At 29.6% G+C, this 13850-nt stretch overlaps 2 protein-coding genes, 1 non-coding gene and 1 pseudogene across 4 annotated transcripts; 3 read left to right on the forward strand and 1 right to left on the reverse strand.

Moving 5' to 3' along the window:
* The first annotated feature begins 3748 nt into the window (after positions 1 to 3748).
* On the forward strand, positions 3749 to 9038 carry LOC111280077 (dihydrolipoyl dehydrogenase 2, chloroplastic-like). The gene is made up of 15 exons (XM_022867231.2): positions 3749 to 4240; positions 4571 to 4717; positions 4972 to 5106; positions 5195 to 5312; positions 5860 to 5984; positions 6523 to 6648; positions 6730 to 6810; positions 7035 to 7097; positions 7186 to 7260; positions 7339 to 7417; positions 7508 to 7608; positions 7785 to 7898; positions 8284 to 8397; positions 8510 to 8581; positions 8703 to 9038. Exons 1-15 carry the CDS (start codon positions 3929 to 3931, stop codon positions 8751 to 8753), a joined length of 1713 nt encoding a protein of 570 aa, XP_022722966.2. The 5' UTR covers positions 3749 to 3928; the 3' UTR covers positions 8754 to 9038.
* Positions 9039 to 10144: 1106 nt separating this feature from the next.
* Positions 10145 to 10864, reverse strand: LOC111279672 (large ribosomal subunit protein eL29z-like). The gene is made up of 3 exons (XM_022866654.2): positions 10724 to 10864; positions 10521 to 10624; positions 10145 to 10418 (listed from the first exon to the last, which is right to left on the reverse strand). Exons 2-3 carry the CDS (start codon positions 10620 to 10622, stop codon positions 10335 to 10337), a joined length of 186 nt encoding a protein of 61 aa, XP_022722389.1. The 5' UTR covers positions 10623 to 10624; positions 10724 to 10864; the 3' UTR covers positions 10145 to 10334.
* A 508-nt stretch (positions 10865 to 11372) lies between these two features.
* Positions 11373 to 13458, forward strand: LOC111279278 (small COPII coat GTPase SAR1A-like; annotated as a pseudogene). The gene is made up of 3 exons (XR_016334881.1): positions 11373 to 11689; positions 11761 to 11892; positions 12907 to 13458. The product of XR_016334881.1 is annotated as a small COPII coat GTPase SAR1A-like (transcript).
* On the forward strand, positions 12548 to 12673 carry LOC149510813 (small nucleolar RNA snoR83). The gene has a single exon (XR_016334888.1). It is a non-coding gene; the product is annotated as a small nucleolar RNA snoR83 (small nucleolar RNA).
* Positions 13459 to 13850: the final 392 nt, after the last annotated feature.

Genomic DNA, 13850 nt, shown 5'->3' on the forward strand with positions numbered 1-13850 from the left:
TATAGTCCTTGAATTTTCAATTGACTTGTTTCAGCGGTTTTTATTTGTAACCGGTTTGTTAGTTTCTGCAACAGGATTGTCTACCTCCTTTTAACTTTGCATGAAAGAGAAAAAATATACCTAATTGATTATAAATGATTAGACTTTATAATACATATTTTTATGTCATATAATATCATGTGTAATAATACAAATTATTAAAATATAAATATGACATGAATTATAAAACGTATTTAAATTTTAAATATAAATATAATATATTTATTATATATATTAGATACGATTCAATATAATTAATTTGTATACAATAAATCTGTTTAAATACGATATGAATAAATATAAATAACATAAATATATACAAATAAATATGACTAATATAAATATATATAAATAGACACAATTAAAACAAATATATACAACAACAAAACTAAAATAATATATAATTATAGACTATTCAACATTTACAACAACTTGAAATATTAATAATATAAAAAAAATACTTACATATTAAAAAATAAAAAATTTAATACTCGTTTAATATGTATTTAATATATATTACATAATTATATTAATTTTTAGTATCAAATTTAAAATAATAAATTATTCAAAATTAAAGAATAAAATAATAATGTATAGGATTAATATTAATATTTATATTGTATTTTTATTATTAATATAAAAAATAATTTTATAATAATTATTAAATAAGTATCATAATTAAATGTTTAAAATAAATTTTATATGATATTAAATAGATAATTAAATATCATAATTAAAAGATTAAAAATTAAAATAATGTTTATATTAAATTAAATAAATATAAAAAATGTGTTAAACATGTTAAATATGTTAAACGTATATTCGTATGAAAATATTAAATTAAACATATAATTCATGTCATTTCACGTGTTTAGATATATCAACACGTATAAAACATGAATTATATTATGTTAAAATTTATATCGACATAAATAAACACGAAATATATATTTTAAATATATATATAATTTTTTTCGTATCATTTTCATATCACATATAAAATTACTAAGTCTATAAATGATTGCTAAGGATTATATGACTTACATAAGAGCTTATGAACTAATAATTAAAAAAAATGTAATGATGGAAGTGACATAATGTAGGAGCGAAAGCAATTTGGATTGTATAAGATTTTGTTTGATTTTTTAGATAATACATGATGTTATAAATTTATAAAATCCAATTCAAATACAAACCAAATTTTTTTAAAAATTGATTTAATCCAAATCAAATTTTATAGGTTCGATTTAGTTCAGTTCATTATTTTTTAATTTTAAAATTTAAATTTTTATATATTATTTTAATATAAATTTTAATATATTTAAATAAATAAAGTAATTATTTTATTTTATAAAAATTTAAAAAATATATAAAAACTAATAAAAATATATAATTCGATTAGTTTTAGTCTTTTTTATTTTTTACATTATAATCCAAAATTCAATCTAAATTTAATATATGTATTTAATATTCGAATTTGATCCGAACTTAATAAGAAAATAACTAATTCAAGTCAAACTGAATACTATAATTTCATAACAATTTTTCTTTTTAATTTGTTCTCACCCCTAATAAAACAAAAACTGTTCATATCTTAACAGTAATATCATACAAAATAGAAAAATATAAAGGTTTCTTGTTGCTCGTTGGAACATTGTGAATGGCATAGCAGCTACCATTTTATTGAGAATTTGTGGGTAAGATAAGCGCATCAGGTTTAGGATGGTTCAAAATTCGACTTTAAGATTAATTTAATTTAATTTAATTAATCAATCAATCATCGAATTAATTTTGATTGATTATTAAAAATAATTTTAAAAAAATTTTGATTGTTGATTAATTTGATTTGAAAATCAAATCAACTAAAATATAATACAAGTCAAACATAAAACTACAAATATATAAAATAAATTATTCTATTTTAAAATTTTTTATAGTTTTTAACTTAATATTTTGGTATTTTAATATTTTGTTAGATGATTTTTATTTAATTTAATATAAAAATTTAAGAGTTTAAAATATAATTTAATCTAAATATATTTATTATTCATTAATTGAAAAAATTAAACAAACATAATGAATTTAATTCAATCGATTAATTTTTTAAATTAATATATTCAATTCAATTAATAAAAATAATATAATATAATTTGATTAATTTAATTTTAAAATAATTTGATTTGAAATTAATTAAACCAATCAAATTAACCTCCCTCACAAAGCCTCTCATTGCAATAAACTATTAGATTATGCATTATATTTCACTAATAATTTTAAATTTATTGAACTTTTAGTCACAATTCAAGCCAAAAAAAAAAATCTAAAATTTACCAATCGTTTATTTTTCAGTAAAGTAGTTACAATTTCAAATATAACATTATGTTTGATAGAAAGGAAAGAATTGAGTGAAAGAAAAATATATATATATATATATTTAATTTTTCCTAGTTTGATAAGTGGAGTAAAAGAAAAATAAATAAATTTACTACATTACTTTCCCTCTAAATCTAATTATTTAAAATATAAAAAACACTTTTTTTTATTTAAGTACAATTTCATCTACTTAAAAAAAATACACACAGGCACAATTTTATCTATAATTTTTTTATTTATTTTTATCATTCACGCTAAATATAAATATATATATATATAACAACTCTCATTTATTTTCTTCAAAATATTTTAAGAATCATCGTTTTGTCAAATATTTTATAAATTTATAAATTAATGTTAAAAATATGTCAATTCATAAATAATTATAAAATATGTTATTATTCAAATATTGTAATTAAAAATTATTGTAAATTATCTTTAAATATAAATTATAAATCGATCTTTAAAATTATCACAAATCATCATAAATTATTAATTTATTATTAATTACAATCATTGTTATAATTTGTGACATTAGTCATATCAACAATTTTATTCTCGTTATTATTGTTAATTATTATAACCTGTTAACTATAATCAAATACTAATTACTATTACATGTTAGTTAGGATCATAGAATTAATTTTGATGTAAATAATCCTACATTTTCTTTTCATATTTTTTTTATTATCAAATCCCAATTTATTTTTAAGGCATCATATCATCAAAATCAAAATTATTACTATCAATAACATTTTTCAGTCTTTCAAATAAAAAATAAATCTTTTGGTAAACTTAATAGGATTATCTTTAACTAAAAAAAAGAAAGAAAGCAAAGCATGAAACAAGATAAGGTTATAATTGAGTCGAATTAAATCGATATAATGAGAAATTCGAACTCGACTCAAAATTTGTTACTCAAAATTTAGACTAAGCTTAATTAAATTTTAATTTTTTAAGTTTAAATTCTACTAAAAATCAAAATCAAAATATTTAAGCATGCTTAATTAAACTTATTTAATGAATATATTTGATTCTCATACTTAACTTTATTTTTAATTATATGTTTAAATTTGGATTGATATATATATATAAATAATTTTAATTAAAATAATAAAGATATATTAAAATTTAAAAAATTTAATTAAATTCACAAATTATTTAAAAAAGATATTAAACTACTCAAATTTAATTCATTTAATAAATTAAATTACTCAAATTTAAATTTAATAATAATTAAATTAAATTCAAATTTTATTCAAAATAATACCTTACTGCTAATACATGATTCATGGGAAAGACAAAAGTTAAAAAAAGCCAACAAAAAAAGTGGTGGTTTATCAGCGCTGACCTTGATAACTCCGCTACCCCCTCACTCCTCTCCAACGGACTTACCAAAGCAAAGCACGCTCTTTTCCCCTCACTCTCTATAACTCAGATCTCTCCATCGCTTAAAATAGAAACTCCTTCTCTCTCTCTTTCTCTCCCATTTTCTTGTTTGCCAAACAGAAAAAAGATGCATTCTACTTTATCTCAAGCTACGACAGTTCCTAGATCAAATTACGCCTTCGATTCTCATTCTCCTTCCTTTGCTCTCTCCAAGCCGATAAATCTTCGCTTCTGTGGACTCAGGAGGGAAGCATTCGGGTTCTCCAATTTGACTCAGTCGTGTTCTAGCCGAGTTCGCATCTCCAGTCGTGGACATTCGAAGAAAATCGTTGCTTCCGCTGGAAACAACGGAACTCCTCTAAAATCGTTCAATTATGATTTGATTATCATCGGTGCTGGCGTCGGTGGCCATGGAGCTGCGTTGCATGCTGTTGAGAAGGTACTTTCATCCTTTTTATATGTTTTCACTTAAATTTGATGCTATTTATCTTTATTTTTAGCTGAAACTTATTGTGAGTTCCTTCAGTTATTAATCTTTGTTTAATCAAAAGAAACCTCTATAACTTTTATTAGTTAATCTTTGTTTTACCTGCTTTAAGTGAAGACCAATGGAGCATTGATGGTGGATTTATTGTTTTTCGCGAATTTTCATGCAATTAATATTTATAATTCGATTTGTTTTGAGTGTGATTATTGTGTAGTAATATAAGGCTTGTGATCGATGTGTGAAATGGGTTTTCAATTTGCTTGTTTTGCTTTGTATTTGCAGGGCTTGAAAACGGCTATTATTGAAGGCGATGTGGTGGGAGGAACGTGTGTGAACAGAGGTTGTGTTCCTTCGAAAGCTCTCTTGGCTGTTAGTGGTAGGATGCGTGAACTTCAGAGTGAGCATCACATGAAGGCTTTGGGTTTGCAGGTAATAGGATTGAATTGTTATGGTTGGTTGTTTGAGACTTAGGCTGAGGCAGTTCATCTTGTGTTGACGTAAGTAAATGACTAATATGTATTTGTGCTGCTGACCAACAAGCTCCCATGTTTATAAATTCTCTTAAATTTCATTGTGATGAACTGTGGTCTGTATGTATCATCATATGAGTTAACTGAATCCTTTCACAGCCTGTAACCCCCAATCATTTCCTTTTGTGCTGTTCTACATGTTACATGTGTTAGGTTTCTGTTGCTGGATACGACCGACAAGGAGTTGCTGACCATGCAAATAATCTTGCTTCAAAAATTCGAAGCAATTTGACTAACTCAATGAAGGCACTTGGAGTAGACATATTAACTGGTGTTGGCACTATTTTGGTAAGCCTAATATATGTCCTGTAACAAAATGCATATTCTGTGGTTTTCTAAATTCTCAAGTGTCCTTACTTTTTGCATGCGTATTCAGGGCCCTCAAAAAGTGAAATATGGGAAGGTTGGTTTTCCTGACAGCATAGTAACTGCAAAAGATATAATCATTGCTACTGGTTCCGTCCCTTTTGTTCCCAAGGGCATTGAAGTTGATGGTATGAATTATTTTCATTTCCGTTTTCTTTAATATGTATTGGCAGTCTAACTTTTTCATTCAAGATTGATCAAAACTAATCTGGGTGTTTAAGACTACATATGCATTTGATAGCATTACCACGATGGTACTCCTTGCATTGTTTGCCTTCGTCCTTTTTTTACCTTTTTCTCCCTGGCTGGGGCAACTTGCATGAGACTTATGGATGGTCATATGTTATGTAAGGACATATGCATCAGTTCAACCAAGTGAAATGTGGATATAAAGTTTGGATAACAATTTTCAAGTGCAGTTTAACCAAAGGAAATTTGTGTCTGCTACATATAGATGATGTGGTTTGAAAACTAGAAATCTCAAAGTCTTCTATAGATTTTATGGGAATTTATCACATGGTTAGATTTTATTAAACAAATAACTGGAATTTATCAACCAACAACCCGAGAAAATTTGCTTTAAGAGAATAACTTTGAACTTTAGCATTTATAGAAGGACGCATGAGAGTTGTTACTGTTCTAGGATTTTTCTAATCATTAAGTAATAACGTGCAGGGAAGACTGTTATTACTAGTGACCATGCCCTGAAATTGGAGTTTGTTCCTGATTGGATTGCGATTGTAGGAAGTGGTTATATTGGTCTTGAATTCAGTGATGTATACACTGCTCTTGGCAGTGAGGTGACACCTTGTTCTTTTCTTTTCTATTGCTTTTTTAATCTCTGTATGTTTCTTTTATGAAATGAATGTAGGGATCTCGCTTTAAGGATTAAATGACTGTAAATGAATCTTTTTCACATTATAAATTTTACTCTTATCTGTTTTCACCTGAAATATATAAGCACTTTATGTCAAGCTTTCATTGAAATTATGCTTGTCAACTCTAGGATTAACCTATGCTGTTATTCAAGCCGCAAAGCTGCTGGAAGGATCTCATCTCTTGGTCTGACTGCTATTGTAGGCAAAATAACTGCAAACTAACTTAGACCATTGAAAGCATGCCCATATATGGATATAGATATAATCTCTTTGATCCATTCATGCATTAACAAATTACCGACAGGATAGAAGTCAGTCACTGAATTCTCTTTGTGTTGATTACACTGGATACTAGCCTCTTTTTTTTATGTTTTATTCTAATTCCTAAGTTATAGTGTAATTTAAATGTCCTTAATTGTTTATCCCAAGGCAACAAAGTTTATACACAAGGTTTATGCAGGTCACTTTTATTGAAGCTCTAGATCAACTTATGCCTGGGTTTGATCCTGAAATTGGTAAGTTGGCCCAAAGGGTGCTGATCAATCCAAGGAAAATTGACTATCATACTGGAGTGTTTGCAACCAAGGTAATTTATTGTTTAGATCTGTGTGCATTCTGGATGGCTGTTCGGTATAAGGTTATTGAGTATCCTTGGTGTTGTTTACAGATCACTCCTGCAAGGGATCGGAAACCAGTAATTATTGAACTTACTGATGCCAAGACAAAGGAACCAAAAGACACCTTGGAGGTATGTGCTTTATGTTCTTTTTTAAGGAAATTCTCAGAATCTGCCTGTTCTGTTTTAATAGTTATGGCAGCATATTTCCTTTGTAGACAATGTCATCATGTACTAAAATTCCTGGTTTATGATTCGTTTCCTGATGTCAAATCTAGATCCTTTCTTCTCTTCCATATGCTTCATCCTGGTCAATGGTATCTGTTAAAGTAACTTTTTTTTTAATTTTGCTCCAGGTAGATGCAGCCTTAATTGCAACTGGAAGGGCTCCATTCACTAATGGTCTCGGTTTGGAGAATGTATGTCTTCTTGATGAATGCTTTAGGATTTTGTGGAATTGTCCACTAAAAGGAAATGGATTAAAACTAGTGTATTCCTTTTTTTCAGATTAATGTAGTAACACAAAGGGGTTTTGTTCCCGTTGATGAAAGAATGCGAGTAATTGATGCAAATGGCAATCTGGTTAGTTTCAAACTTTGTATGACTATGAATTTCCCCATATGACTTTCAACAAACATTAATCTTAAGTTTGAATACTAGGTTCCTCACTTATACTGCATTGGTGATGCAAGTGGTAAAATGATGCTTGCACATGCAGCAAGTGCACAAGGAATTTCAGGTAAGTGCCAGCTAACTTATTCTTTGCTAATTCATAACTGATGTTTTCATTTAGAGCAATTTCATCTTTTGCTTAAATATCTTGATGCAGTGGTTGAACAAGTCACTGGAAGAGATCACGTGCTTAATCACCTTAGCATCCCTGCAGCCTGCTTCACTCACCCTGAAATAAGCATGGTTGGGTTGACAGAGGTGAATACTGACCTACAAACCCTCGACTTTTTATTTATTATTAAGTTTAAATTGGTATATAAAATTTTCCATGTAGCCTTATATTCTTGCCATTTATTTTATTTTATTTTTTTATTACCTAAGAAGCTCTTCTTATGGTGTTATCTAAATTTTGACATTGCTCTAACTTCACACAGCCTCAAGCAAGAGAGAAAGGTGAGAAGGAAGGATTTGAAGTAGGAATTGCCAAAACAAGTTTCAAGGCTAACACAAAGGCACTGGCAGAAAATGAAGGGGAGGGACTTGCTAAGGTATTTTACTTGACTCTTATCTCCTATGGAAACTAAATCAATAAACTTGACAAAGATATAACAAAAAGAGAAATGAATTGTTTTCTTTTCTTCCATGTGGTTCTCCATTGTAGAAAAGTTGGTTTCCCGATTTTCTAAAAATGCTTGATACATAATTTATCAAATTCTAAAAGGATAACTAATTGAGACTTATGTCATCTCTCATAAAGTGCTGATCTCATAAAATAAGAATATCAAGGAAAGAAGTTTTAACTTCTGTGATAGAGCATAATCGAACAATGAAGGACTATGGTTTCTTATTCTTCTGTTTGCTTTTATTCTCTTTTGAACATTTTCCATGTCTGTTGGTGTAGTTGCCAAGTTTTCCCTTGTTCTTTTCGTGCAGTTGATATACAGACCTGACAATGGAGAGATTCTCGGAGTTCACATATTTGGCTTGCATGCAGCAGACCTCATCCACGAGGCATCAAATGCCATAGCTTTAGGGACACGTATCCAGGTGTGCCTTTTGTGCAAAAACCAAAATGTTTATGATTCACTTTCTAACATGAAAACCCAGTCTTTTTAGCTATATGAATTTGTAGTTATGACTCTTTACTTTCATCATGCAGGACATAAAATTTGCAGTTCACGCACATCCAACACTGTCTGAAGTTCTTGATGAACTATTTAAATCAGCAAAAGTGAGCTTCTGATCTTTGCATTTGGCATTTTAAGATCATCCAACACCATATGATTGCATGTAATTTCTTCAAGCTCATGACAAGATATTTTTTCCCATCCAATCTTTTTTTTCATAACCAGGTTAAAGCCCCTGCTTCAAGTAGTCCGGTAAGTGAACCAGTTGCAGTCTAAGCTTCTCGACACTATAAAAAAAGCATACAATTTTCAAGCATCAAGGAAACACGTTTCTTACAAGTCAGCACAACAGCCTTCCTACGAGAGGAAACTTCCGGGAGGAATTTACTCGTGTTGGTGATAGTTGTGACTCAAGTCTTTTGCGGCTTAGTTTCGTTGTTTGTCAAGTTGTTGTCAAATGTAATGCAGAGATAACCCTGCTGCTGATAATTTATTTTCATTTTGAAAGTTTGTATTACTTGACCTTTGTGGAAATAATTGAGGATTTAAATTTTGTTTTCATTCCAAAGTAGTTTAAAGAAAACTACGTTGAAAATTGTCCCTACCACGAGAATAACTGTACAAATATGATGCCAAGAGTGGCTATAAATGAGCATCTAAATCTGCTGCGGGAAATCGATCACAGAATCTAGGAAACAGTCAGAACTCAGAACAAGTAACTTAAATCCAAGTTCCCTATACAGATTATCATTCAAGACCACAAGGCAAATCCATGGCTTATCCAAAATAGAGCAACAACCATCCAAATTCTCCCCCACAAGGAGTTGCCTAAATTATAACAAAACAATGGGTTGGCAATTTAAAAGAAGTTGGAGGTCCGATGATATGATACAAATGCAATACTAAAATAAAACACAAAATTGACAGTTTAAAATATTAATAATAACTTTATATTGATTTAACATAATAAAAAAAAATTTATGATTTCATGTTGATATAAATTATGACATATAATTTTACTATAAAACGCAGCATGAATAAATGAATTTTAATATTTTACACAATATAAATACACGAACTGTCAAGTTTACTACGTATACCCAAGTTCTCTATAGAAATCCTCATTCAAGATCCCAAGGCAAAACTGTAATCAAATTTTAAATATAGAATCCCCTACCCAAATTCTAAACTCTTGCATGCAAGCATACCATAAACAAATAAGATTCACAATTCTAATTAGTGTTGCTAAAAATATAAATTCTGACCACTCAAAAGAAACTGTAAAATCCATAAGCATTGTTTAAAGGATCTGTCCAGACCAGCTTCAATAGCAAGTGTTGTGAATTGTGATTCATGGCCTACGACTAGTACCCCCAAAAAAAAAAAAAAAAACTGATACTGTGCCAGTAATCAACAACAATTCCAGGATTTCTTTCTGGATTTTCTACTAGATCATAATGCACAAGACCTAGCGCAAAGCAACAACCATGAATCCTCCAATTTCAAAATGAAAATCATAAAATCTCCCCCATGTCAACCATGCAGGCAACATCCACAGCTTGAAAATCCAAAATTTCCATGCCAAATTACTTAAACTAATACTTGAACAGAATATGCCACCAAATGTTGATAAAGTGCTGGACTCAAGAAAAAGACGGAACAGAAAATAACTCAAAGTAGGTTCTTGATATGAATAAGCTCACAGCTTCAAATCTCTTCTAACAAAGATAATCAACAACCCCATAAAAACAATTCAACTAAAGCTGAGAAGATAGTAAATAAACACCAAATTCTATTACAAAAAAGCCCCAATTAGAAAACACTAAAGATGGCTAGATTTGCTTTTTCCAGTAAAATTTACTCTTCTTCAGTGGCAGACTCTCCGCTCTTCTTGTTGTGCTTCCTTGCATACCTCTGGTTCCTCAAGAACTTTGGATCCATCTATACATACCCACAAGTAAAAAAAAAAAAGCATTTTCATAAAAAAAAAATAAAAAGCATAAAAATTGACTAAAAAATCGACTAGAAGAGAACAAAGGATACCCCTTTGGTAGAAGCGTGACGGTGCCTCTTGGGTTTCTTGATGCCATTCTTGTGAGCCTTGTAAGATTGGTTGTGAGCAGTGTGATTCTTTGACTTTGCCATCTCTGCTCACCCCAAATCCACAAAACAGTGTTAATTTGATTTTCTGAAGAAATGACTTCCTTTTCGACAGAAGTTTGATCGAGTTCGAGTTAGAAGCTAACCTGAAGCCAACGAGAAGCTGCAGCTCTGACTAGGGTTTTTGGATGGAGGAGAGATACAAAAAAGAAAAGCTTGGGCCTTTTATTAGGGGAAGTTTGAACCCTAATTCTTGATACTTGATGACGAAAATGCCCCCAATTTGTTTTTTTCGGTTGCAAAGGTGAAAAAAAACGAAAAACATAAAAAATAGTTACGAAATCGTGATATTTAATTTAATTTAATTTAAATTTTTTTATTCAATTTAAATTAAATTTAAATATTAAATATATATTTAATTCAAATTTTAAATTAAAAAAATTAATTGAAAATTATATTTTATTAATTTATATTTTAAATTTTTGTAAAATAAAAATAAATATTTTATATTTGAATTTATTTAAATATATTAAAAATTATATTAAAATATAATAGATAAAAAATAAATAATTAAATCTAAAACATCAACAAATTAAATGGATAAAATGTTATTTAAATTAAATTATATAAAAATTTAATTGAAATTTAAATTTCATTTTAAAAATTTATAATTTTACGTATTATTCAAAAAATTAAATCGAATTGTATTCCATCCAAACCATCTACATCTCTATATGATTAAGTGGGTTTCTGCCTCTTTTTTTTTTTTTTTTAGTCAAAGTTATGTTTGTTTGACCAAAATCCAAGGAAATAAACACACATTTATGAGACAATAAAAGGCGTATTTTTGTTTCTCCTTTTCCCTTTGGATCCCAAAAGTTGGATCTGCCATTATAATCAAGAGAAAAAGATCTGGTCTTGCATCTTTCTGTCTCTCCCAGATTCCTCTAGATTCACTCAAGTCCCATACTACTGAACAAGCCATGTTTTTATTGGATTGGTTTTATGGGGTTCTTGTATCTTTGGGTTGATGGCAAAAAGAGGCTAAGATTCTGTTTTTGGGACTTGACAATGCTGGCAAGACCACCCTTCTTCACATGTTGAAAGATGAGGTATATTAAAGATTCCCACTTTTTGTTTCTGGGTATTGCAGAGATTGATGATTTATAATTGTATCTTGTAGAGATTAGTTCAACATCAACCAACCCAGTACCCAACATCTGAGGAACTGAGTATAGGCAAAATCAAGTTCAAAGCTTTCGATTTGGGTGGTCACTAGATCGCTTGCCGTGTCTGGAAAGATTACTATGCTAAGGTCTAGTGTTTTTCTTTTTCTTCTGATTTATTTTTGAGTATAATCTTCATCTTCTCCTTGATTTATATGTCTTTATGTGATTGAATCTGCTTATTGATGCCTATTGGTGGACTGGTGGGTGGCTAATGAGAGCTATGAATTTCTCTAGTTTTTGTTCATTCCTGTTCAATGCAAATGCCATTAGATGTTTTGCAATAGTTATCAAACATAGATATTATCTTCTCTAAACTGAGTGTTTTTTGTCTGCTTATTGTATTTGACTGGTAAGAACAATGATTTGGCTTCAAAGCTTATCAATGACAGATTTAGATTTGCTTCTTTTCTTTTCTCAGTTTTTGCTCATCTTCGAGTTACTGACTCAATTTTTAAAGATTTTTTCCCTTTTATTTCGGGATTTTTGGTGTCAATGCTCATAAATGATGGAAAGTTTTATTTGATGCATTATAGGTGTGTAGCATCTATACACACCGAACCAATCACACCTTTGTTATTGTGTGATTCACTGTATATAGCATCTAACAGTGCATCAAATATGAACCCTTGATAGAGTTGGTTCAGTGTTTCCAAGCAAAACTTTGTTTTCTTATCTACTTTGTTTTGCTTGAACCTTTTTCCAAGTAACATACTTGGATATATTTCGGTTTCTGCCTTCATAATCCCAGATGAACTATCCTTATGTTTAACTGATTCATGGGAGGCAGATATCAACAATGGAAGTTCGCTGATAGCACCTTTTCTTTTATTTCCTGGGAGGTGTTCTATAGTAGCTTTCCGTACATCTATCTCAACTTTGGCAAAGTAGTTTAGAAGAGGAGCCATCTCAAAATTATACTTCCATTCATGATCAGCATAGTAGAAACTAGTTTGCATTAGCATGCATACCTTGTTGTAATTTTTCTGAAGAAAAGAAATTATCCTTGGTTTTACACAATGTTTTCTTAAATCCTTCTCCGATTTCAAGTTAATCATTGGACCTAGCATTTGATAACTCCTAATAATAATGTAATGACTAAGCTTCTGATCATCTTTTTTTGCTGATTTCGCAACTCCTTTAGAAGGCATTATATGTGAAATGGCAATGCTGCAAACTCTATTTGATCTGGTGAGCTGGTTGATGCCTATGAAAAGGAGAGGTTTGCAGAGTCAAAGAGAGTTAGATGCCCTCCTTTCGGACGAGGTGCTGGCCAATGTTCCATTTCTCTTTTTAGGTAACAAGATTGATATTCCCTATGCAGCTTCAGAAGATGATCTTCGATATCATCTCGGGCTGACCAATTTCACCACTGGCAAGGGCAAGGTGAATCTTACAGACTCCAGTGTTTGACCCCTTGAGGTCTTCATGTGCAGCATCGTCTGCAAAATGGGATATGGCGACGGCTTCAAGTGGCTCTCTCAATATATCAAGTAGAGAACTGAAGGATTTTGTTGTTCTCGCCCCGTATTCCTGTCAGACTACAGTTGAGTTGAGAAGGAAACATTTTTTTTGTTATGTTTCTGATTGGTGCTTATTACAAACTTACACTAGAGCTTTTGATACGACTTATAAAATATTAAAATTTATATATTTATATCGTATTTTATATAAAACATATGTATTAAAATTTATGTCAATACGAAAATATAAAATATATTTTTTGTTTTATTAAATTTATATATAATTATTATTAAAATTTTAAATCGTATCATTTTCGTATTTTTTTGTATTACATTTATATCATATTTTAATTATCATATCGTAGTACCCAACAACAGAGGATCGAGGCATAGGGAAGATCAAATTCAAGGCCCTTGATTTGGGTGGCGATCAGATTGCTTGTAGAGTCTGGAAGGACTATCATGGTTTGATTTGCATTCCTTTTAGGTACATCATGTCCATCAATTCCTTTTATCTTCCATGCGAGTAATTTTCAAGTATGGCAACTTTTTACCCAGATCCTTGTATATACTTGTTCATATTA

This window comes from Durio zibethinus, chromosome 27 (assembly GCF_047325235.1).
Source record: "Durio zibethinus cultivar Kanyao isolate XHJ-2024 chromosome 27, ASM4732523v1, whole genome shotgun sequence".
Classification (NCBI taxonomy): Eukaryota; Viridiplantae; Streptophyta; class Magnoliopsida; order Malvales; family Malvaceae; genus Durio; species Durio zibethinus.